General features: G+C 42.9%; 1 protein-coding gene across 1 annotated transcript; it reads right to left on the minus strand.

Annotated features, from left to right (window-relative positions):
- Nucleotides 1-1,556: 1,556 nt before the first annotated feature.
- Nucleotides 1,557-16,525, minus strand: marchf9 (membrane-associated ring finger (C3HC4) 9). The gene is made up of 4 exons (XM_033969838.2): nt 16,061-16,525; nt 5,715-5,870; nt 2,937-3,129; nt 1,557-2,021 (listed from the first exon to the last, which is right to left on the minus strand). Exons 1-4 carry the CDS (start codon nt 16,415-16,417, stop codon nt 1,681-1,683), a joined length of 1,047 nt encoding a protein of 348 aa, XP_033825729.1. The 5' UTR covers nt 16,418-16,525; the 3' UTR covers nt 1,557-1,680.
- Between the last annotated feature and the right edge of the window lie 9,852 nt (nt 16,526-26,377).

The following is a 26,377-nucleotide window of genomic DNA, read 5'->3' on the forward strand; positions in this document are numbered from 1 at the left end:
CTTATTATTCTGTTGTTACGTATATGATTCCCTCACATTTGTAACAACGTTTTTTTTTCAGTTTCGCGGTCTTGTAACCAGCATTAGTTATTAAAGAGGGGGTATTTTACTTCTATGGGTTTTAACTGTAACACATAACATATTTAAATCACCATGTTATGTTTTATTGTTTTAAAAATGCATTATTCACCGAAAACAACGTATTAACATGTTTTATAAGGTTCACTTTCATTTTTGACCCTCCTCCTTTTACTCTCTGTGCTAAGTCACTCCCCCTTCAGAGCGCTATCGCAACACAATCCACTGCATCCTACTAATGAAACGACTGCACATCACATTAGGTTTGACACCTGCTTTGTACAGTTTTGTATCATGTTTTTGTAGATTTATGGAGAATTGTGATGTGGCAGCATGGGTGACGTAAGCTTGTGGGCGGAGCCTTGTACAGAATCTTACAGCTAACCCATAAGGAGGGTTTGAATAGGCCCCGAGAGAGATTGCTAAATTACTCAAACATGCATGGATGACATCTAAAACTTCTTCAGGCATGTTTTTGATGAGGAAACAGCAATAGACAATAGAAAGCTTAAAAAAAAAAAAAAAAAAAAAAAAAATCGATTTAGCATAATACCCCCTCTTTAAGATTGTAAGATTTTTTTTTACACATACTGAATATGATTTTATGGCATTGAAACATGAAATATTTCCGTCAAAATCCCAAAAAATCCATTCGTACAAAATGAAAAAAGTGAGTAAAAAACAAAAAACCAAGAACGTTGAAATTAAAATGTCTATGCATCCTGAAATTGAAACTTTGAAAATCGTCTTAACAAGAGCAGGTATTAAAGTCCAGTTTGTCACTTTTTATTCAAAATGTTGTGGACTTTTTCATTTTTCTCCAGGTTTGTTATTGAAAAGTTCCTCCTGGCGTTTGTTTGTGGAGCTGAAGTCCCAGTGTCTCCAGAATGGGCCCTTTAAGTCCGGAGAGTCCCATGTTTAAAGTCTTTTATTTTTACATTTTTGCTTTTAATTGGAAACGAATGCCCACACGCGGTAACAAGACCTGGAGGAATAATGTGTTTTTTGAGTCGATTTGGCGGATTTTTAGTTAACTCCATCTAAAAATAATTCAGAAATGTCACATTTCATAATTTCTGACTGGTTTAAACTTATCTGCCATATAGATATTTGGCATTTGAAATAAACCAAGAGATAATTTTGTCTTGAAACTTAGATTGTAAATAATTGTAGCTGCACACTGTAAAAACAAATAATAGCAGTAGAATAATATTTGAAATTAATTGACTTAAAGGTACCATGTAATTTGACTGGCCGACCCGCCCTCGTTGCATTCTCACGCTTGCAGATGGTAGCTTTAAGTATATTATAGCTCAAGTATTTTGAATTTTCAATTTAAAAAATCTAAAAAAAATTAAATAAAAAAAGAAATTCTGCCAATAGAATATGACATCATTGCTAATTTCAAGAGCAATTAATAATAATAAAAAAAAAAACATAAAAACAGACATTAATTAATCGAGAACTTAAATCCAGTCAGAATCTACTGAAACCACCGTCGTATTTGAGATCTATTTATTAAAAAACAGCCAAACCAGCTCAAACCCACACTACTCTCTACCCTCAGGTGGCTCCCTCTGGTGGACACTCGTTGGGCAGAGTTCATACGGTGGTGACCCTCATCACCACCTCTCGATTGGCCCCTGCTCCGAGCCTCGTGTCCTGGGGTCGGAGCTGGCTCAGGATGTGGAGGATGGTGTAACCACAGTGGTGATCCAGGATAGTCCTTAGCCTCCTCCTCCTCCTTTGCCCCCCGCTGCTGCCCCCCAGACCGGACCCCAGGGTGCCGCTCCGCCCGCCCCTCGCCCCACCCTTTCCCCCTGAGCTCAGGGGGTCCCCCAGGTCCTTGGACTTCTCATAGTTCAGGACTTTCCATTGTTGGTTCACAGCCTGCCAGCGCTTAAAGATCCTGTACACGGAGGAGCCCTCGTGAATGATCAGGCCTGAGGAGAGAGAGAAACAGAGGGGGGGTGGAAGAGAGGGAGAGAGGGGGGAGAACAAGAGGAGAGAGAGAGGCACCGAGAACGAGAGGGAGATGGAAAGGGCAAAAGAGTTAGAGGGTTGGGGGAGGAGAAAGGGAGGGAGATGGACAAAAAGAGGGAGGAAGAGAGAGTGAGGGAGAGAGGCAAGGGGGAGGGAGGGGAGAGAGAGGGAGTTCAGTTTGAGCTGTTTTTATACTTAAAGATACAGTGTGTGATTTTCTGAAGTTGGCACGACAGAAACAGAAAGAGACAACTTTTATGCTATACTGTGGAATATTATAGCCAAAGAAACAACATTTCCATGGAAACAAGCGAGAGGAGGCCCTCTTCCAGGCCATACAGGAGTCAGGTTTGTGGAGATGCAAGCCCGCTGAGAGTTTTTCAGTGCAATAAACAAAACTAAATTGAAAAAAAATTTGTAGTAGTAAAAAAATTTGTTTGTAACTTTTTAGGAAAAAATACTATGGCTTTAAGATTAAAATCTAAATCATATCTGAATTATACTTTTAATCATAAGGCTGATTCAGGGATTCAGAAAAGGTCTGGAGTGGCTAAAGCTAAAGGTAGTGTAAACACATAACTACATCAGGTTTATCGTCAGCTTTTTCTACATTTATTTCACTCTGTGCCTCTGCCACGTTTTAACCTCACTTTATGTAATGCTTGGCTAACGTTCAATGTATGAAAATATGGAGCTAAAATATGTAGTCCCCAATGACCCCTCACACCGCCGGTACCTTAGACAGCGGAGACACTTGAGACTGAAAAAGTCCTAGGTTCTAGCAGAGTCTATCAGCACCACCTACTGTATTTTATGAATCTGTAGAACACTAAACTCACGTGTCAGCTGTGTTGAGTGTAACAGTGCATTTGTACCTATGCAGACGATGTCCATGAAGCCGTACATGCCGTAGCAGATCTGGAAGAGCAGGTCCTGTCTCTGCCATTTGGCCGAGGGGCTGAGGGACGACCAGATGAGCCACGAGATGCTGGCGATGAGGAACAGAGAACCCAGGATGATGGCTGCGATCTGCACCTTCTCAATCACCGTCAGGGAGATGGCCTGCCACTGGGGGGCAGTGGAGAGCAGGGAGATTTAAAGGAGATATGGGGATGAGGAGAGGAGAGCAGAGGAGAGGAGGAGCAGGGGAGGGGGAGGAGTTATAGGAGAAATATTATGCTTTTTTTCATGTATTTTGTATTAAACTATAACATGTTGACATTATATTACATGTAGTTCATTGTTTACTCCTGCATTGGTCCAAAACAGCTTAAAGGAATTGTATGTAAGATATTCATTTTAAATTTCATAAACATGGTCTGTCTGTGTTCCCAGATCAATATCAAATAAAGCTTTTACTGATGACGAAAACATTGGACATGATGGTAAAGTTATTTATGTTATAATTTGGTGTTTTTGTTCAAGACAGTTTATCCAATCAGAAAGCAGGTTAAGGCTCTGGACACACAGGGATGGGATTTTAGTACAAAAGTAAGAGCACAGGCTACAGTTCCTTTAATAATAGAAACAGGTCCATCCTGTTGAAACGTCTTCATAGTGGCATCTCACTGCAGCACATTTTAATTTACATGTTTTAGTGTTGAAATGGCTTTGTGATGTTTCTGAACATGTATGAACCAAAGTCATGATTTTTACATGATTTGCAAGTACAGAGCAGTGGAGTGCGAGCATGAATCACTCAAATACAACTGTGAGTAAGTTAATGATGAGGAAACACTGCTGTAGCATTCAGTCCTGCAAGAACAACGTCTGAAACAATACGGCAATTTGGAAACAAAGGGCAAAATTATTTATCTACAGGTTTGTCAAAGTAAGTACCAGATACTCACTTGAGCAGGTATTGACACTAAAAAAAAGTCCCATTCACAGGACAGAAATTAACCTTTCCTGAAAATCTTTAGACTGATCTTGAACTGTATCTTTCAGTTTCAGTATAAGACACATAGACTAGTGTACACCCATGGACCACTATGAACCTACTGGACACTGAGGGATTACACATCCCACATGGGAATAGAAAGCAAATTATTTCCATTTATTGTCAATAATCACATTCTAGTGTGTTTTTTTTATTATCATCATTGTGGTATCGAAATTGGTATTATTACTGAGTCTGTTCCTTAGTAGCGACATGGAGTTTGAATGTTTGGTACTGTGACACACTGTTTATATATAAGAGAATAGCCCTCGTTATGATGGGCCTATAGTACTTGTTTTGATTTGAGTTTTAGGCTCCGATTCACATGTTGTGGTGTTTGTGTTGATCCAAATAGGACACAGTCTGAGTCACTGGGACTGGGCTCTGGTACAGACCGAGCCTGTGTCTGTGTCTGGATCAGAGAATAACATTAGACTCTGCTGTGAGAGGAATCACGTGTAAATAACTGTTCTGTACATCTGTGTTTCTCAAACTGTGGGACACGAGCCCCTTCAGGCCGTACATGGACAGATCTTCAGTTTGTGGGTTTGGATAAATCATTTTATCAATTTTTTGTCCTCCTTTGGATAATTTTATGTTTAGAATTACAGTGGAAATGATGTAGTCCACTTTTAAACCTGGTTTAGTCCTAGATTAGACCTGGAATAGACCTGTTTAGACCTGGTTTAGTTCTGGTGGTACTCGGAAGGTCAAATCTTTTTTTGATGTAAATCATTTGAGAATAATCAAATAGGGGTTAAAGTTTCACTGTGTATCTTTACTGGAGGAGGGTCTGAAATCAGCTTGTCTCCTATGGAGAGGTTCTTGCATTGTCTGGAAAGTTCCATAGAATGACATTAACATTCTCATTCTCCATGGTAATAAGCAGGTGCTTCACAGTCAGGTCTCTGGTTCTACTCATAGACTGTATATATAAATGGACATAGTTAACCTGCTGCCATGTTCTAAATAGGACGTGATCATGGACGCTTCTGGCTCTGGCTCCAATTCACTTTACATTGGAAAAGTGTCAGCCCCTAATTGCTGCAGTGAGTCTCGTCATGTTGGTCTTAAAATGTTCGTATTACGCCCCTCTACATGATTCTGGGTTCTTTATTTTACTATTTAGTCCATAAGTCAAAATATAAACATCAATAACAGATAAATCAACAGTTTTTTTCCCCAAGGTCGCTCCTGCAAACAACAACTTTTATTGACAGAGTTGCTAAGTGCCCACTCTCTGCTAAACCAGCGGTGTGGGCGGGTTTAGGATCTGGAGATGACAGGTTTAACCCACAGACACTGAAGGATGGGTCAAATGCAAAGGACAATTATTCCTGTTTTCTCTCCACTGTACTGTGTCCTTTGCCCCATCTTTCAGTGGGTTAAACCTGTCAGGAGCAGTGGGACCCATCTCCTGATCTAGAGCTAGTTTCGGTCAGGACAACCTACTGAGCATTTTTTAAGAGCTCATGGAGGAGACTACAAATATGCAAACTCCACAAAATAATGCTCCTCTCTTCCTCCAACCAGGTACCTTCTTGCTGTGAAATGAGAGTGCTTACCTCTAAATACACACTAATATTCAGAATTCAGATCATTTTAACTCACTGTAATTTTTCTTTGCGTGGTGCAGTACGATGGCAGATGTAATGCCTACTCCCACATGTAGGGGGCGGTGTGGTACAGTGACAGGTGCAGTACACAGACTTACCTGCAGGGGGTTCTTGGTGCTGATGGCCAGAACCTGGTATTTGAAGTAGCAGAGCTCACAACTCCAAGAGCCTCTCTCACTGATCCACCTGATCAGACATGGCTGATGTGTGCAGCGAACAGAGCCGTCACAGCGACACGGGCTCAGCAGCTCCCCCTACAGGACACAAGAGAGAACAACACTTTTACTATACAGAAACACGGGCTCAGCAGCTCCCCCTACAGGACACAAGAGAGAACAACACTTTTACTATACAGAAACACGGGCTCAGCAGCTCCCCCTACAGGACAACACTTTTACTTCAGAGACCCAAGTGCAGCAGCTCCTCCTACAGGACACAAGAGGGAACAAAACTTTACAGAGGAGGGAATCCACTTCTATGGGCTATTGACTGTAAAACATATTTAGATCAACATATTAGCTTTTGTTGTTTTGAAAATCATATCTTCGCCAAAAACAACATATTGAAATGTTCAAGTAGTCTCGAGTCTTAGCCCTTTGCTACGTCACTCCCCCTTCAGAGCGCTATCACAACACAATCAGCTGCATCCCACTAATGAAACTACCGCACATCACATCAGGTTTGTCAAGTTGCTTCGTACAGTTTTGTATCATTTTTTTGTATATTTATGGAGAATTGTTGTGTGGGAGTGTGGATGACGTAGGCTTGTGGGCGGAGCATTGCACAGAATCTTACAACTAACCTAAAATACTGAAACATGCGTGGATGACATCTAAAACCTCTTTAGAGATGATTTTGATGAGGGAACAGTGTTATAACATGGTACAATACCCCCTCTTTAAATACAGCAGTTCATAGCTCCTCCTATAGGACACAAGAGGGAACAACACTTTTACTGTACAGAGGCTCAAACCACTGAGCCACCTGCCACCTCACTGTCCAGGTCAAAATCGGATGTGTCCAGAGAAATGATGAGACTGTCCCACATGTTTAACACTGTGAGCTGGGACTGACAGGCGTTTGGACGTATCTAGTTTAAAAACACGAGCACATTCACATAAAGAAGTCTACTACTACTACTACTACTACTACATTATAACTAATAGAGTGAATCTAATGTGCAGTTACTGAAGCCTGAATCAAGTGCTGGTTTAGTCCTTTGTTTTTCCTCTGGTCTTGTCCTGCTTCAGTCCTTGGTTTAGTTCTGTTTTAGTCCTGGGTTAGTCCTGGTTTATTCCTTCTTTAGCGGTCTACACTCCCTCATTATAACCAATAGAGTAAATCTAATGTGCTGTTATTGAAGCCTAAATCAAGTCCTGCTTTAGACCTGGTTTAGTCCTGGTTTAGTCCCTGGTTTAGTCCTGGTTTAACCCTAGTTTAGTCCCTGGTTTAGTCCTGGTTTAGTCCTGGTTAAGTCCTGCTTTAGGGGTGTACTCTCCCTCATTATAACCAATAGAGTAAATCTAATGTGCCGTTACTGAAGCCTGCAGTCCCTGAGTGACACATGGGGTCACATCTGGACAGCTGCAGCTGCTCAGCCTTAAATAACATTACACTATTACACTATCACACATGTAAAGGATGTGTGTGAACTTACACAGAGAAGCCAAGTGTGAACAGAGGAACAGCCACTTAAGACTCATGTAAAATAAAGCTCATGTACAAGTCTCCCTGTGGACTAGCACCTATACATGTTAGTGCCATATGAACCGTCCTCCTGATTTAGTTCTGGTTCAGTTCTGGTTTAGTCCTGGTTTAGTCCTGGTTTAGTCCCGGTTTAGTCCTTGGGTTAGTCCTGGTTAAGTGCCTGGTTTAGTCCCTGATCCAGTCCCTGTTTTGGTTCATTAATCACTGCTGGAAAAGGCAGTTAATTGGATCTCACCAGTGGAATATGTCTCGTTATACTTAAAATAAAAAACATTAAATTGGCTGATTTATTTTTTGCCAAGGCTGAAAATACTTTAAACTGCAACCTGCTGTTTCTCTGTGTTCTCCTGTCCACCTCTTTACTGGTGCTGCATCTGTGTGTCTCTGCCCAGTCCTGACATTGACCCTTAAAGTGGAACTAACCACTTAATCCACTTTTTTCCACTATTAAACTGTGTACATGGGGTTTAAACAGCACTATCTACTGTTCCTGTTCCTTTTTGGTTATTTTAGTGCAAACTAGGTACATTAGGATATTTCTGGTCAAAAACATCTGAATCTACGTTTGTGCTGCTCTCATTGACCACTGCAGTTTCAAGTACTATGTGACATCACACAGAATTGTGCTGCTGACAGTCAGGTGTTTCTGATTACAAACAGGGGGTGGAATTTGAAGTGTGGATGCCAATCACACTGTTCCTTATACATCCAGACTTGAATGGCTTACACTTGTAATGCACTTTACAGACTTGTCAAAGCCTCTCAAAGTGCTACACTATAGTCTTTAGTCATTCATTTCCACACTTGGTGATGGTAAGGTACTATTGTAGCCACAGCTGCCCTGGGGCAGACTGACGGAAGCGAGGCTGCCAATCTGCGCCATCGGCCCCTCCTACCACCACCAATCAGTCGCACACACACCACTGTCACCCCCCAGATGCAGATGATGCCAAAAGTTTTTATCGTAGCGATAAAAACACCTGTATTTCAATAAATGCATAAGATAAGTTTGGTGTCTGTTGTGGAACATTATAGGCAAAGCAATAACATCTCCATGGAGACCGCAGGTGGAGGAACCTTCACCAGAAAAGTTGCATTGAATAATGTTTTTAAAATGTATTTGGTTCTTTAAAATAGTGGTATGCAAACAGTAGTAAACACTATATCTTCTGAATGCTGAAATGTCCTCAAAATGGCATCTGTAAACAGGAAGTTGAACCTCATGTTTCCCTCAGCCTCCCCCTGTGCGATTTCACGTGGTCATTCCTTTTAGCGTTGATGATGTTAGCGTGACACAGGCTAATCAGCTAATCTGCGGCAGCTACAGGCTTTGTGCTTTGTTTGTCTGAAAGCAGCGATGAGTCACCCCAGCAACAAAACAAAACATTTTATTAAACAACGAAAACAACAACGACCCGAGATGATCCAGTCCACAAAACAAGTCCAACACAACTCATTTAGAGAGGGCGTTCGTTTAGGGAGAGTCTGATGATGTCATGATTTCAGGTGGAGGTCAGGGGTCAATATAACTCTATGGGAGAGTCACTGTTTTTGAAAGAAATCTCTTATTGTTGAACCTTCACTTTATTAGTTTGGGACTGGCTCCACAAACTTGTCATATTAATGTTTATGGTTTAAAGTCCTTTCAACTGGCAATACTCACATCTTTGAGGTTGATTAATGACACCACTTTATAAAGTGATTGTGAACAAAATAATTCACTTCGGTTGATTTATCCTGACAGAGAAGACATTTAAATTTGTGCCAGTTTTTGTTTCATGTGGATAGGCTCAGTAATTACAGAGATATTAACCATAAACCAGGTCGACACATCTGCAGTCTGACAGTTACACAGTCGATTCATGTTATGGCTTTAAGCTTCCTGTTTATAGCCGCCATTTTGAGTACTTTTAATATTCTAAAGAAAGAACAGAAGAACAGAAACATGCAAACTCCATACAAAAGGCTTAGTCCATCCTAGAACTGAACCTGGAGCCACCTTACTGTGAGGCGAGAGAGCTATTCAAAACATCTAAATCTACAGCCGTACTTCAGTCTAGGGCTGAATCATTAAAGTGGAGGTATTCTGCCATTTTTTTTTTAGCTTTCTCCCATGTTATTATGTTGTTCCCTCATCAAAATCATGCCTAAAGAGGTTGTAGACGTCATCGATGCATGTTTGAGTAATCTAGCGATCTCTCCTGGACCCTGTTCGACCCATCCATATGGTGAGGTGTAAGATTCAGTACAAAGCTCCACCCATATGCCTACATCACCCATGCTCCCACACGACAATTCTACATAAATATACAAAAACATGATACAAAACTGTACAACAACTTCACAAACCTGATGTGATGTGTCATTATTGGGATGCAGCTGATTGTGTTGTAATAGTGCTCTGAAGGGGGAGTGACTTAGAGCAGAGAGCAAGTGAAGTGAAGTGAAACTTATAAAACATGCTAATACGTTTTTGGCAAATATAGCATTTTCAAAACAATAAAAGAGGTAATCTAAATATGTTATGTGTTAGCAGTTAATAGAAGTAAAATACCTCTTTAAATAAAAAAAATGTGATGCTCCTGTAGTACAGCACTTTCTGTTTTACACATTTAACACACTTCTTCAGATCTTGAACATTTGAGAGGAATCTTTATCTGTCATCTTAATTAGTCAAACAGTCAAACTTCAGTGCACATGAAACATCTGACCTGATGCCCTCCCTGTGGTCTCCGGCTGAACGAGCACACGGCTGCTTCACACTGCTCCTCTGAGCGTCTCGTGCAAATCATGCTAATGCTAATGCTGATGCTAATGCTAATATCCATCTGTGCTCTGCAGGTTTACACTGTTTATCATTATCCACCTTCGTCTGGACATGCCACAGACGCACTCAACTCAGAAATGAAAAGATCAGATGGATTTCATTTGTGTTGATGTTTATGAACACATAGAAGCTCACACTGAGTGTATGTAAACCATAGCCACAGCTGCCCTGGGACAGACTGACACAAGTGAGACTGCCAATCTGCACTAATGGCCCCTGTAAGTACTGTACTTACGTATAAATTTGAGGTATCTGTACTTTACTTAAGTAGATTTTTTCTGAAAAGGCTGAAGGTTTATTTTTAACATGGTCATAATTTGAGCAAACAAAAATATACAAATAAAAACAGAAAAAAACTATTCAGTTGTTTCTGTTGAACAAAATTCAGCTCAAATCTTTATCAAAATCACTACATTTGAAGCTTTATTAAATCTCAAAATCTGAAATACTTTTACTTTTTATTCTTTCAGTATGTTTTAAAATCTACATTTACTTGAGTAGATTTTTTATTGCGATACTTTTACTTGAGTATTTTTGTTTGCTCTGGTATCTTGAGTAACAAAACTCAAACACACACTCATACACACCATATTTAGGCATTACGGGTGAAGTGTCTTGCCTTAGGACACAACAACAATCTGCACAGATCAGCTGGGATTGAACCACCAACCTCTGGCTTCAACCTGATCATTTACATCAGTGTGAAGACCTTTTATGCTGCTCTATTCATTCACCGACCTTCATAATCTGAAGGTTTTTTTCTGCCTAACTCCATCTTAAAGAGGCACTATGTAACTGTTTCTGCCACCTGCTTGTCTCCATGGAGATGAGACAAGACTAAACCAGGACTCAAACCAGGGCTAAACAAGGACTAAATCAGGACTAAAAGGACATAGACAGGTCTACATTTTGACTGGACTAAGAGCAAAAACCAGGACCAAACCAAGATGAGTGTGAACAAAGCCACTGTGTGTAAAGATCTTAAATAGGTCGATGTGATCATGACAACGATGTGATCATGACAACGATGTGATCATGACAACGATGTGATCATGACAACGATGTGATCATGACAACAATGTGATCACGACGATACACAGAAGAAAATATAGAGTTCTGTACCTGTTCTGGGCCTGGAAACAGATTTTGTGGGATACGCTAATACTATGCTTTTGTTTGTCCTGAAATGTTCCTCAGTATGACATTAACCTTGCCACAGGGCCAAGTCATTTTTGGCAATAAAAACACTGACTGAATAAACACAAGATTCAAGAGTGAAAACGAGTCCCTTCCAGAAAAGTTCCACAGTGAAGCTTTTGAAATAACATCACATACACGACCCAGATTATCTTTCATTTGATGTGTTAGGACTGGTTTATTTTGTGTGTTATTAAAGGTCCTATATTACGCAAAAATGACTCCTGGGAGTTTTATGTTATAATGCTGTTATCTCATCTAAAACAGACCTGGAGTTGTGTTTTATTTCATTCATACATGTTTGAGTAACACTTTATCATTAGTCTCAAAATGCTCTGTTCCACCTTGTGATGTCATGAAGTCATTGTTTTCACGTTAACAGCTCCTTTTACCTTTTTAGTTCAGTAGAAATGGGCAATTCCAGGACTGAAATTATCCAAACGATTCTAGTGAAGGTGTGTGGAGTTTAGAAACACAGTGGGGCACTTCCTGTATCACCACATGACATCACAAGGTGGAACAGAGTGTTTTCTGTTCGAGAGAAGAACTCCTAAAAAGCCTAAATATGCAGGGTTTGTGTGTTAAACATGTGTGAAAGAAACAAAACACAACTCCAGGTCAGAAAACTGTGTAAAATGGGCCCTTGAAGTAGAATAACCCCATAATGGAATCTGAACAAAATATCAAATGAAGATTATGATTTTAAATAGAAATAATATTAACCCGTGTAGATATTTGGACTGTGTTGGCCTTCAGACAATAGTGGAATCTGCCCAAAATGGCGGCTGGTGGTTTGTCATCCTTGGACATTATTGGCGAACTTACTTTGTTGCTAAGAGTCGACGCTGGCCACGGTTCAGATGAGTGGGTTCTGTCGACGGTCTCATTAAAACAGCGTTATTTCGATCACTACCCCACGTCCACGGCTGCTCTCTCTCTCTCTGCTTTCTTTAGCCTAGATACAAAATCTATATCGTTTTTGAGCGTCGCTGTCGGGTTGTGAGGTGAATCGCAATAGAATCAAAATTGGGATTTGGATTTTAAAGGCTGATATTTTTTTAAGTGTCATCGTTTTCTCAAAAAAAACAACAAAAAAACAAAAAAAACCGAAAAAACTAAATTTCCGTTTTTCTGCGTAAAAACTGCTCACCCTATAGTTTAGAGCTGTACAAATGATCTGAAACAAGACCAGGACCAAACCAGGACCAAACCAGGACCAAACCAGGACCAAACCAGGACTAAACCAGGACCAAACCAGGACTAAACCAGGACTAAACTAAGACTAAACCAGGACTAAACCAGGACTAAACCAGGACCAAACCAGGACCAAACCAGGACTAAACCAGGACTAAACCAGGACTAAACCAGGACTAAACCAGGACTAAACCAGGACTAAACCAGGACTAAACTAAGACTAAACCAGGACCAAACCAGGATTGAACCAGGTTTGAACCAGGTCTAAGCCAGGACTAAACCAGGACTAAACTAAGACTAAACCAGGACTAAACTAAGACTAAACCAGGACTAAACTAAGACTAAACCAGGACTAAACCAGGACTAAACCAGGACTAAACCAGGACTAAACCAGGACTAAACTAAGACTAAACCAGGACCAAACCAGGATTGAACCAGGTCTAAGCCAGGACTAAACCAGGACTAAACTAAGACTAAACCAGGACTAAACTAGGACTAAACCAGGACTAAACTAAGACTAAACCAGGACTAAACTAGGACTAAACCAGGACTAAACTAAGACTAAACCAGGACTAAACTAAGACTAAACCAGGACTAAACTAGGACTAAACCAGGACTAAACTAAGACTAAACCAGGACTAAACTAAGACTAAACCAGGACTAAACTAGGACTAAACCAGGACTAAACTAAGACCAAACCAGGACTAAACTAAGACTAAACCAGGACTAAACCAGGACTAAACTAAGACTAAACCAGGACTAAACTAAGACTAAACCAGGACTAAACCAGGACTAAACTAAGACTAAACTAAGACTAAACCAGGACTAAACTAAGACTAAACCAGGACTAAACTAGGACTAAACCAGGACTAAACTAAGACTAAACCAGGACTAAACTAGGACTAAACCAGGACTAAACTAAGACTAAACCAGGACTAAACTAAGACTAAACCAGGACTAAACTAGGACTAAACCAGGACTAAACTAAGACTAAACCAGGACTAAACTAAGACTAAACCAGGACTAAACTAGGACTAAACCAGGACTAAACTAAGACCAAACCAGGACTAAACTAAGACTAAACCAGGACTAAACTAAGACTAAACCAGGACTAAACTAAGACTAAACCAGGACTAAACCAGGACTAAACTAAGACTAAACCAGGACTAAACTAAGACTAAACCAGGACTAAACTAGGACTAAACCAGGACTAAAATAAGACTAAACCAGGACTAAACTAAGACTAAACCAGGACTAAACTAAGACTAAACCAGGACTAAACCAGGACTGAACCATGACTAAAGTAAGACTAAATCAGGACTAAAGTAAGACTAAACCAGGACTAAACCAGGACTAAGCCCAGATTAAACCAGGACTAAACCAGGACTGAACCAGGACTAAACCAGGACTAAACCAAAACTAAAGCAAGACTAAACCAGAACTAAACCAAGACTAAACTAAGACTAAACCAGGACTAAACTAGGACTAAACTAGGACTAAACCAGGACTAAACCAGGACTAAACTAGGAGTAAACCAGGACTGAACCAGGACTAAAGTAACACTAAACCAGGACTAAACTAAGACTAAACCAGGACTAAAGTAAGACCAAACCAGGACTAAACCAGGACTAAATTAAGACTAAATCAGGACTAAAGAAAGACTAAACCAGGACTAAACTTTGAACACAATCCTAATATTAAAACATAAATCTCAAATCTAATCACAGTTTGTCTCATAAAATCTACATTCATATGACAGTGTTGTGCCTTTGAGGAGCCTGGGTTGTTTTCTTCAAGAGGAGGAGTGGGAGGGAGAGGAGCGCTGTATTAGCTCAGGAGGCTAAAGCTTTGGCTAGCTCCAGCTACAGACATATTTTTAGGTCACATGAACAGTAAGTGTGTAAAAGTATATATATGTAGAAGTATGTGTGTACACGTACATATATGTAGAAGTATATGTGTAAAGGTAATGGTATAATGAGAGTAAGTTTTGTCTTGTTTACTTGTTTGGGGTTTTGGAAATAGAGGTTGTATTGTGGCCAATCTACTGCTATCTGAATATCTGTAATAAAAACTACGACTAAACCAAAACTAAACAAGGGATAAACCAGGGCTGGACCAGGACTAAACCAGGCCTAAACCAGGACTAGATCAGGGCTAAACCAGGACTAAACCAGGGCTAAACCAAGATTAAACCAAAACTAAAACAGGACTAATCAAGGACTAGTCCAGGACTAAACCAGGGCTAAAGCAAGATTAAACCAGGACTAAACCAAAACTAAACCAGGACTAAACAAGGATGAGACCAGGACTAAACAAGGACTAAACCAGGACTAAACTAAAACTAAGCCAGAACAAAAGAACGATGGGACCCGGACTAAACCAGGGCTACAGCAGGACTAAGCCAAGATTAAACCAAAACTAAAACAGAACTAATCAAGGACTAGTCCAGGACTAAACCAGGGCTAAAGCAAGACTAAACTAAAACTAAACAAGGACGAGACCAGGACTAAACAAGAGCTAAACCAGGACTAAACCAGGGCTAAACCAAGTCTAAACAGGAACTTGGCCAGGGCTAATGCGGGACTAAACCAGAACTAAACCAGGGCTAAATCAGGACTAAACTAAAGCAAGATTAAACCACGACTAGACCAGGGCTAATCTGGGACTAAACCAGGACTAAACCAAGATTGAGGAGGGCCAATCAGGCATATATTGTGATTAAATTAAGAGCAAAAACAGGACCAAACCACAACAAGAATGAACTAGCCACTTTGTGAGTAAAAGTGTTCAATATGGAGATAGGATAATGGACTAAACCAGGACTACACCAAAAGTAAACCAGGACTAAAACCAGGACCAAACCAAGACGAGTGTAAACGTAGCCACTTTGTGCGTAAAAGTATTAAATAGGCCGATGTGATCATGAAGATTTATAGAGAAAAAAGCCCGAGTTTCGTACCTGTTCTGGGCCCTGGAAGCAGATTTTGTGGGACACGCTGATGCTTTCCGAGTATTTGCAATCACTCCACATCAAAACTGACTAAACAGGGACTTAACCCGCAACGGAACCAGGACTAAATCAGAACTAAACCAGGACTGGACCAGGACCAAACCAGAACTACACCAACACTAAATCAGGACTAGACCAGAACAAAAACATGTGCACAAGAGCCAAAACCAGGACCAAACCAACGCGAGAGTGAACCCAGCCACTTTGTGCGTAACGCTCTTAAATAGGCCGATGTGATCATGAAAATTTAGCAGATTTAGAGAAGGTTTTGTCTTTGCAATCACACCACATCAAAACTAAAGGACGAGATCAGGACCAAACCAGGAATAGATCAGGACCAAAGCAGAACTACACCAAGACTAACCCAGGACTAGAACAGAACGTAAACAGGTGTACATCGTGACTTAAATGAGCCAAAAAACAGCGTCAAACCAAGACGAGAGCTTCATTGTGCGTAAAAGTAGCGAATAATAAAGAAATGTAGCTAAAAGGCCTGAGTTCCGTACCTGTTCCGGGCCCTGGAAGCAGATTCTACACTGGGGGGTGCGCAGGCTGCTCGCGGTGCTGGCCAGAGACACCGAATCCAGGCCGACCTGCAGTTTATTGGGCTCCTTATCCTCGAAGGCTAAGCTCCGGGGCCGCGGGTCGCTTCCGTAGTACTCCTCCTCGTCGTCCCGGGAATGGCAGTCGACAAAGGGGGGCATGCAGCCACAGTCCCCCATCCCCAGCCCTAGATCGCGCATGGTGGTGGTGGTGGTGGTTCCGTTGGGTCGCCTCTCTGTGTCGGACTGCCGTGTATCAGAGCGCATAAAAACCAGCACTTTCAGTTCATTGAAAAACATGCGGATCCGATACTTGAACATTTTTGGGTTTTACGCAGACACTGTGACGCCCTCGCTGCGATCGGGAAACCTTTAAATAAATGTACTTCCCTTTCTTTTCGTGTGTAGTTTTATTACAACTATTACAATCTGTTTTTATTCATAGAGTCTGAGTTGAAATGATGGGGAGCAGGCCTCAGTGATGGCATGTGTCTCCAAACCAATGCGGATCAATTGTTTTCCATTTCAGCATTTTGAGCAGCGCGCTGTTTTAATGACCCAAACAGTTCAAGAAATAGGCCAATATTTGACAGGGCATCTTCAACCCAGCCGCTACATTTGTGATTTCGCCTTCACCATTTGGCACAGCGCATTGTTTTTCTCGTCTCTCTCTCTCTTTCTCTCCTCTCCCTTCTTCTTCTTCTTCTTCTTCTCGCGCTGGGCTCCTTCTTCTTCTTGCAGTAGAGAACAGCCTACATGGTTTTGCTACCCAAAGCAGAAGACGTGGAGAGAGTGGACGCGGGCTGAGACGAGTTTAAAATCCGAAAAAGACGTGCCATCCGTGCGATCACGCCTGCAGCTCGTGTCCAGAACCATAATCCAACTCGATATCAGCGTAGAACTTGGGAAAAACAGTGTATTTTTATTGTCTCTTTAGCGCATAGCATCCCGAGTGTCAAACCATTCCAGTCCACCACTTCACCACATCCACGCGAGAAACAAAATCCATGGTTTCCGCATTTTGAGGCGGCTATTCGGGTAGAAAAAGGCGACAGCAGCAGCGAACAGCGGCCGCGAGCAGCTCAGATCCGCGTCCCATCTTAGCGCGCGATCCAAAAGCGATTCACGGCAAAGCAAAACATGGTACCCCGAGAAAAACACCACGGCATCCACGGACAGAGGTAGATATAGATGTAAGGCACCGAGCGCTTTTATCCCAACTCAAATAAACGTAAAAAAAGACGAGTGGAGACGTGTCTTACGCATCAGGACCAGTATTGATCACTGGATCGGAGACGCGATGGTATGATTTCTCTAGCGCTGATTTCCCTCCCTGAAATGGTCGGCTTGAGCGCAGTAGCTACTTCCGGAATGGCTTGGAAGGGGAAAAAAAGATAAATAAATAAATATAGAATTGCACACATACACACTCGCTGCTCTCGGCTGCCCAAACCCCGGCTGTGCGCGCGGGCAGGCGGGGGAAGGAGAGAGGGGAGTGGGGGTGGTGGATCTGGAGCTGTCCAAGGTGCTGAAGTAGACACATATATTACAGACGGGGACCTGCGAATTACAAATGAGAACCGACACGATAGATACTACTGTTTAGTCTGGTTTTAGTAGTAAAGGCAGTCCCACAGCTCTGAAATGGAAAAAATAAAACATATGCACAATGAGATGAAATTCAGAATCTTAAATGTTGATTTAGACTAACCTACAGTAGAAGTCGCAAAATATTTCTGTCCTATTACAGCCCCAGTATTCAACTTTTTTCCATTATTGTTGGGTCTATTGGACTGAAAAACATAGAAAAAACATGTGTCCTTACTGTGACTGTGTGTGTAGGCTTGCATTTCCACAAACCTGACTCTTATTTGGCCTGGAGTAGGACTTCTACCTGCTTGTTTCCATGGAAATGTTGTTTCTGTGGCTATACTATTCCACAATATGGTCTTAAAAGTGTTTATCTCCATGGAGAATGTTCCAAAGTATGGTTTTAACTTTCTATTTATTAGAAATCGGTTTACATTCCACCCCCTCACAATCTTACGTACTATTTCTTTAAAATAGAGGCTCGTGGATCTTATGAACTGCTGTTGTGTTCTTTGACAAAGACACTTTACCACGTGATTATTGAGGTCACCATGTGTTGTTACACCTCATGTCATAACAGCACACAGACAGAGCCAGAAGACGTGAAGACGGATGAATATTTACAAACATTGTCAAATCCACAATTATTTTGCATTTGATATTTCACAACATTGTATTTAATAAACATTAGGGAAGCAAAATGAATCTAGTTGATCTGCAAATCCTCCAGATATTCTCCAGAGTCAGACTGGTCCTGGTCGTTTGGACTAGACTAGAAAGAGTAACTGTGAGAGTCTACCGCAACATCTGATTTTGTCATGATTTAGTCTTGGTTCAGATGTTTTTAAGCCCTGGTTTAGTTCTGGTTTTGTCCTGGTTTAGTCCTGGTTTAGTCCTGGTTTAGTCCTGGTTTTGTCCTGGTTTTGTCCTGGTTTAGTCCTGGTTTAGTCCTGGTTTAGTCCTGGTTTAGTCCTGGTTTTGTCCTGGTTTAGTCCTGGTTTAGTCCTGGTTTAGTCCTGGTTTAGTCCTGGTTTTGTCCTGGTTTTGTCCTGGTTTAGTCCTGGTTTAGTCCTGGTTTTGTCCTGGTTTTGTCCTGGTTTAGTCCTGGTTTAGTCCTGGTTTAGTCCTGGTTTAGTCCTGGTTTAGTCCTGGTTTAGTCCTGGTTTTGTCCTGGTTTAGTCCTGGTTTAGTCCTGGTTTTGTCCTGGTTTTGTCCTGGTTTAGTCCTGGTTTAGTCCTGGTTTAGTCCTGGTTTAGTCCTGGTTTAGTCCTGGTTTAGTCCTGGTTTTGTCCTGGTTTTGTCCTGGTTTAGTCCTGGTTTTGTCCTGGTTTAGTCCTGGTTCAGTCCTGGTTTAGTCCTGGTTCAGTCCTGGTTTAGCCCTGCTTCAGTCCTAGGTTAGTCCTGATTCAGTCCTGATTCAGTCCTGGTTTAGTCCTGGTTCAGTCCTGGTTTTGTCCTGGTTTAGTCCTGGTTTAGTCCTGGTTTTGTCCTGGTTTTGTCCTGGTTTAGTCCTGGTTTAGTCCTGGTTTAGTCCTGGTTTAGTCCTGGTTTTGTCCTGGTTTTGTCCTGGTTTAGTCCTGGTTTAGTCCTGGTTTTGTCCTGGTTTTGTCCTGGTTTAGTCCTGGTTTAGTCCTGGTTTAGTCCTGGTTTAGTCCTGGTTTAGTCCTGGTTTTGTCCTGGTTTTGTCCTGGTTTAGTCCTGGTTTAGTCCTGGTTTTGTCCTGGTTTTGTCCTGGTTTAGTCCTGGTTTAGTCCTGGTTTAGTCCTGTTTAGTCCTGGTTTAGTCCTGGTTTAGTCCTGGTTTTGTCCTGGTTTAGTCCTGGTTTAGTCCTGGTTTTGTCCTGGTTTTGTCCTGGTTTAGTCCTGGTTTAGTCCTGGTTTAGTCCTGGTTTAGTCCTGGTTTTGTCCTGGTTTTGTCCTGGTTTAGTCCTGGTTTTGTCCTGGTTTAGTCCTGGTTCAGTCCTGGTTTAGTCCTGGTTCAGTCCTGGTTTAGCCCTGCTTCAGTCCTAGGTTAGTCCTGATTCAGTCCTGATTCAGTCCTGGTTTAGTCCTGGTTCAGTCCTGGTTTTGTCCTGGTTTAGTCCTGGTTTAGTCCTGGTTTTGTCCTGGTTTAGTCCTGGTTTAGTCCTGGTTTAGTCCTGGTTTAGTCCTGGTTTAGTCCTGGTTTTGTCCTGGTTTTGTCCTGGTTTAGTCCTGGTTTAGTCCTGGTTTTGTCCTGGTTTTGTCCTGGTTTAGTCCTGGTTTAGTCCTGGTTTAGTCCTGGTTTAGTCCTGGTTTAGTCCTGGTTTTGTCCTGGTTTTGTCCTGGTTTAGTCCTGGTTTAGTCCTGGTTTTGTCCTGGTTTTGTCCTGGTTTAGTCCTGGTTTAGTCCTGGTTTAGTCCTGGTTTAGTCCTGGTTTAGTCCTGGTTTAGTCCTGGTTTAGTCCTGGTTTTGTCCTGGTTTTGTCCTGGTTTAGTCCTGGTTTTGTCCTGGTTTAGTCCTGTTTTGTCCTGGTTTAGTTCTGTTTAGTTAGTTAGACCGTCGTGAGACAGGTTGTGTTTACTGATAATGTGTTGTTGCAGTAGTACTTGTTTTGTGGAGAACCTGGTGCTAAATCACTTGCAGACCTCATTAGGTCGTCGCCCCATTGGTTCCTCAGCCAAGCACATGCTCCAAATATTTTGTAATGTCTATGTTGTATTTGTTGTCTGTGTACCTGCCTAGGGACAACAGATGGAAATGAGTATTTTTTGCTATAATCTGGCATATTTACACTGTGTTTACAGATGTTCATTAATATGTGCTGTCCCTATCAAATAAATAAATAAATAAATAAATAAATAAATGTCTGAACCTGCAGTTCCTCTTGTACTGAGCAGGATTACTACTGCAACAACACATCATCATAGGGTAAAACTAACCTGTCTCACGATGGTCTAAACCCAGCTCACTTTCCCTATTAGTGGGTGAAGAATCCAACACTTGGTGAATTCTGTTTCACAATGACAGAAAGAGCCGACATCGAAGGATCAAAAAGAAGGACAAAACATTAAATAATACACAAAATGTGATATTTTCAAACACACACAAAAATTAGCCAAACTAAATCACATCTGAAGGAGCTGCAAGAAACACAAAAGTTCAAATGATTTCATATTGTCGATATAAAACTCAAGTCACTTTAGACTTACTCATTTTTACTCGAGTAAGAGTACTGTCACACTATATTATATACTCAAGTAGGAGTAAAAGTTTGAGGTTTGAGAATTACTCCACACATTTATTAAAAAGTTACTCAAGTCTCCAGACTCCAGACCGTACTTCTACTATTTCATCTTGAGGTGAAACTAAACACTATATTCCTACTAAACTGTATGTGGTGTTTGAAAAGTATTATCTACTGTTCTTAGCTTTAATACAAACTCTGTAAACTTTAAGTACTACATAACATCACACAGCACTGCACTGTTTACAAACACCTGGCTGCGAGGGCGGAGTTTGAAGTGTGAATACCTGTTAGACCAATCACACTGTCCGTTATACCTCCAGACCCCGCCCCTCCTCCCTCCTCACTCTTCCAGACTAAATACACATGAAACTCAAACATAAACACAAAAATAAAAATATTGAAATGTGTGAGTGAAACCTCAGCTCCTCCTCACCTGAGTTTGTGATGAGGAGAAAACGCTGGAGGAAGAGTACACGTTCACTGTTATAGTCTCTGTGTGTCGCTCCTATCACTGTTTAATGATCTGGAAAACTCATCCTGCTCTCTCTCCTCCTCTCTACGGTCCTCCCTCCTTCTTTTTTCTTTATTTCTCTCTCCATTTTGCCTTCTATCTCTCCCTCTCTCCCATAAGCCCTCCGTTGCCCTCTCCTCTTTCTTCTTGTCTCTCGTTCTCTCTCTCGTTCTCTCTTGCCTCCTCTTTCTTTCTTCCTCTCTCCTCCTCTCTCTCCTGCCCCTCTCCCCCCTCTCTTTCTATTCACTCTGTCTTTTCCCCTCTCTTCTCCCTCTCCTCTCTGTCTATTTCTCTCTCTACGTCCTCTCCCTCCCTCTTCCCTCTCCCCTCTCTCTTCTCTCTCCTCTCTCCTCTTCACTCTCTTTCTCTCCGCTCTCGTTTCTTCTCTTGCTCATTTTCCGTTTATGACTTTGTTCTCTCACTTTGTGGACTGTTGGAGTTGTACCTTTGTCGTCATTACCTCTGTAATAACTTCTTTATGTTCTGAACAAAATGATCTTCATTTCACCACAGAAAAAAGAACATGTCCAGAGAGTAGACGCTGCGTTAAAGCCACAGTGTGGAACTTTTTAGACCAGAAACACTCAAATCAAAGCACTTTTTTCATTATGGATGTTTATTACACATAAACCCTCAAACCCTCTGACCTCACCTCCTCTCCTGACCTGCTCTCACCTGCTCCTTCCAATCTTCCCTCCCCGCTCCTCCTGCCCCCTCCTCACCTGCTCCTCCTCACCTCCCCTCTCCTGCTCTTCCTCACCTCCCCTGCTCCTCGTTCCCCCTCCTCACCTCCTTCTCCTGAGCTCCCCTCCCCTGCTCCTCCTTCCTCCTCCTCACCTGCTCCTCTTAACCTCCCCTCACCTCCCCTGCTCCTCCTGCCCTCATCTGCTCCTCCTCCTCCCTTGCTCCTCCTCACCTCCCCTGCTCCTCCTCACCTCCCCTCCTCCTCCTGCCCTCCCCTGCTCCTCCTGCCCTCCCCTGCTCCTCCTGCCCTCCCCTGCTCCTCCTGCCCTCCCCTGCTCCTCCTCCTCCCCTGCTCCTCCTCCTCCCCCTGCTCCTCCTCCTCCCCTGCTCCTCCTCCTCCCCTGCTCCTCCTCCTCCCCTGCTCCTCCTCCTCCCCTGCTCCTCCTCCTCCCCTGCTCCTCCTGCCCTCCCCTGCTCCTCCTGCCCTCCCCTGCTCCTTCTCACGTCCCCTCCTCCTCCTGCCCTCCCCTGCTCCTCCTGCTCTCCCCTGCTCCTCCTCCCTCCCCTGCTCCTCCTGCTCCTCCTGCCCTCCCCTGCTCCTCCTCCTCCTCCTCCCCTCTTCAGCTCCTCCTGCCCTCCCCTCCTCCTTCTGCCCTCCCCTTCTCTCTCTCTGTTCTCTTTCATTATTGATATATATTGAGCTGTTTGTGTCTCACTGATGAGCACCTCCCTGTGTGTTTCACGTGGACAGTCCCAGACGTTACAGATATGAACCACAAACCAGGTCAGAACACAGGCATTTTTGCTTGTCTCCATGGAGATGTTATTACTTTGCCCGGAATGTTCCTCAAAATGGCATTAAAGTTAATCTACATTATAGTTAACTTAATCATCTGAAGTGTAACTTGGCACGGCCGTGTCACCTGCTTTTCTCCATGGAGATAAATAGATATGTTTAATGCCATACTGCGGACTATTCTGTGCAAAGACATAACAGTTCTGTGTAGACAAGTAGTTAGTGGACCCTTCACCACCTACCCCCTAACCCCGCCCCCTATCGTTCCTGTGGTTTGGAGAGGTGAGGGGGAGGAGGAGGAGAAAGAGAGAGAGAGAGGAGGAGAGAGAGTCATAAACCATCACAACAGGCATAAGGAAGAGAGGAAAGAGGAGAGGAGGAGAGGGAGCAGAGAGAGGAGAGAGAGGGGGAGGAAACTCATACACCAGGCAAATGGAAGGATGGAGGAGAGAGGGAGGAAAGGAGAGGAGGAGAGGAGTGAGAAGAGAAGAGAGAGGAGGAAAATCTGTACTTTCTATAAACTCATCCACCCGGCAGATGGGATTAGGGAGGACAGAAGGAGGAGAGGAGAGGGAGCGGAAAGTGAGGAAAAGGGAGGAGAGGAGATGAGAGGGAAAGGGAAAGGAGGGGGAGGGAAGGGGATGAGGGGAGGAGAGAGGAGAGGAGCAAGAGGAGGAGAGTGAAGTTTCTATAAACTCATTCACCAGGCATATGGAAGGAGGGAGGAGAAGAGAGAGGGAGGAGGAAGGGGGAGGATGCATATCGGCATATCAAACTAACATACCAGGCATATGGAAGGAAGGAGAAGATGAGGGAAAAGGAGAAGAGAGGGAGGAGAAGAAAGGGGGACAGTCACAAACAAACAAACAAACCAGGTGGAGGGAGAGAGGAGAGGCAAAGGAGGGAGGAGAGAAAGAGGAGGAAAAGACATAGGGCTGTGCAGAGGCTTCTATCCTTCTCTGATGGGCTGCTTGGACCAGCTCTGTAAAAAAAAAAAAAAAAACACAAAGATCAGCACAAAATGTAAATGGAACAATCAACAGGAAGTCATTAATTAAGGCCAACGCGCTCAGTGTCGCCCCCAATGTGTCACCCCAGGAAACACGGTAATGAACTGTCGTGTGTAAACATGAATGTATGCGGGAGTTACAACGACTTAAAGGTGCACTGTGGAACAATTCTAGTGGAGGGTCATTAAACAGAACTATCTCCATGGAAACAAGCAGTGGCACCCCCCAGGCCAAGTTACAGGTCAGATCTGTGGAGAGGCGCCCTTGCTCACAGTCAGAATGCATGTTTTTCAAGGTTGAGAAATAAAGCGAGAAGTAACTGATATATTGAAATATAGGTAAGTGTAATGCCATACTGTGGAATATTACAGGCAAAGCAGTGATATCTCCATGGAGTCAAGCAGATGGCAGAAAAGTTACACAGTGCACCTTTAACTGCACAAAATGATTGAAAAGAAGTAAAACTAAGCCAAACATGTCTCCTGTGCTGTTGGTGCTGGAGGAGGTGTTTTTTTGCAGAACCTGATCTTGGACATGGAAACAGATCTGAAGCCAGAGTCCAGTCTGTGACAGATGGAGAACAGTGTGGGGGAGAAACGGCAGCGTCTATACACAGCAGACATATGGAAGGAGGGAGGAGAGAGGGAGAGAGGGAGGAGAGGAGGGGAGATGAGGAGAAGAAGAGGAGAGGGAGGAGGAGAAGAGACAGAACAGTGTGGGGGAGAAACGGCAGCGTCTATACACAGCAGACATATGGAAGGAGGGAGGAGAAAGGGAGAGGGAGGAGAGAGGGGAGAGAGGAGAGAGAGAAGGGATCAGAGTAGGAGAGGGAGAAAGAGAGGGAGAGTCACAAACCAAAACACCAGGTATTTGGAAGAAGGGAGCAGAGGAGAGAAGAAGAGGAAGGGAGAGAAAGAGAAAGAGAGAGAGGAAAGGGGGCCACAGGGTGCATGGGTGGAGTGGAGAGGAGGAGTTGAGAGAGGGAAGAGAAAGGAGAGGGGGGAGAAGAGTGAAGGAAGGAGGAGACATGGGGTAGAGAGGGGAGGGAGAGGGAGAGAGAGAAGCGAGAGGGGGGCATATGTGCACAGACCATAAGGGAGAAGAGAGGGAGAAAGGAGAGGAAGAGGAAAGAGGAAATGAGAGAAGGAGAGGAGGAAGAGAGGCAATATGGAGAGAAGAGCGGGCAGGGAGGAGAGGGAGAGGAAAAAGGGTAGCAGAGAGAGAGGAGCAAGGAGAGAGGTAGAAAAAGAGGGGAGGAGAATGGGAGAAGGAAGAGAAGAGAGGCATATGGACATCACAGGCTGCACAGAGAGGGAGCAGGAAACATGAAGAGAGAGAGAGAGACAAAGAGGGAGAGAGAGAGAGAGATGGGGGGAGGGCTGTGTGTCAGATGCCCTCCCTGTGCATCCCTGCGTTCTGAAATACATGTGATTTTTGTCTTAGTTTAACAGTTCAAATTTCAGTGTTCCCTTAAATGTTTACGGTCCTGGACGTGTTTAAGTTGAAATTCAGTTCATAGTTCACATTCTAAACAACTGAATAAATCACATGGCAACATATTTTACTGAAGAACTTCATGTTTTTGGGTTTGGTCGTGTTTTTAAAAGGGCGGATTGGTCTGTGAAGGATAAAACAGATAATCCTAGTTTAGAACATTCTCAGAGGAAATAAACCGGTAGCGTTTGTGTCGTCTGCGTCCTCCCACACGACTGGCACCGGCCCAACGCCACCGATTATTATTAGACCAATGAACCAATATGAACATTTAAATCTACAAATGTTTTTCCTCATCATTTCCATCTGTGACAGGATCCATTCTCCTGCTGTATTTATCCAAACACAACACAACGTCTGGGAGGGCATCTGACACAACACAACACTTGAGGTTTGACCCGCCTCCATCTCAGTCTAACACTACAGGGATACAGGAGGATGGGAGGGCATCTGACTCACAGGATACAGGTAACAGGAGGTTGAACATGACTCATGACCAGGTCGCTCTGTGCTGCCCTCCGGTGGTGAACACAGATACTGTCGTTCACTGAATAAGATGTGGCCTCTCATGAGTTTCAGCTTCCTGTTTTTAGGCGACATTTTGAGAACTTTTCACCATTTAAATATGCATTTTAACTTTGAATTGTTAATCACCATGGTAACTTCTTATCAGTCCCAAACCCAGGGATAGAAAATATACGCCATTACCAAGTTTAAAGGAGCAGTGAAGGCTCGGTAATTGAATTGAAACACAAAATGTCCGGTCTTATTCTGTATAAGTTGCTAACCTTGTAGTTTAGACCTGTACAAACATGTTCTGAGATATTTCAGTGTGTCAGATGCCCTCCCTGTCTCTCCATGAGGTCTTATTCTGCATAAAACCTGTATTTAGAGAATACTGAATGAGCACTTTTGCACTGAGTGGCTTTATATTAGTGTAAAAACATGGCATGTAATTACAAACAGCTTTATTTTTGTTGCACTATTTG

The sequence above is a fragment of the Periophthalmus magnuspinnatus genome, chromosome 7 (genome assembly GCF_009829125.3).
Source record: "Periophthalmus magnuspinnatus isolate fPerMag1 chromosome 7, fPerMag1.2.pri, whole genome shotgun sequence".
Classification (NCBI taxonomy): Eukaryota; Metazoa; Chordata; class Actinopteri; order Gobiiformes; family Gobiidae; genus Periophthalmus; species Periophthalmus magnuspinnatus.

What these genes read in the sequence shown, in the direction of transcription:
- marchf9 (XM_033969838.2), bottom strand. Translation starts at nt 16,417, where the DNA reads ATGTTCAAGTATCGGATCCGCATGTTTTTCAATGAACTGAAAGTGCTG. An exon ending in GCTTCCAGGGCCCGGAACAG is followed by an intron (nt 5,871 to 16,060) that starts GTACGGAACTCA and finishes TGTGTCCTGTAG; the next exon opens with GGGGAGCTGCTGAGCCCGTG. An exon ending in GCACCAAGAACCCCCTGCAG is followed by an intron (nt 3,130 to 5,714) that starts GTAAGTCTGTGT and finishes ACTGCCCCCCAG; the next exon opens with TGGCAGGCCATCTCCCTGAC.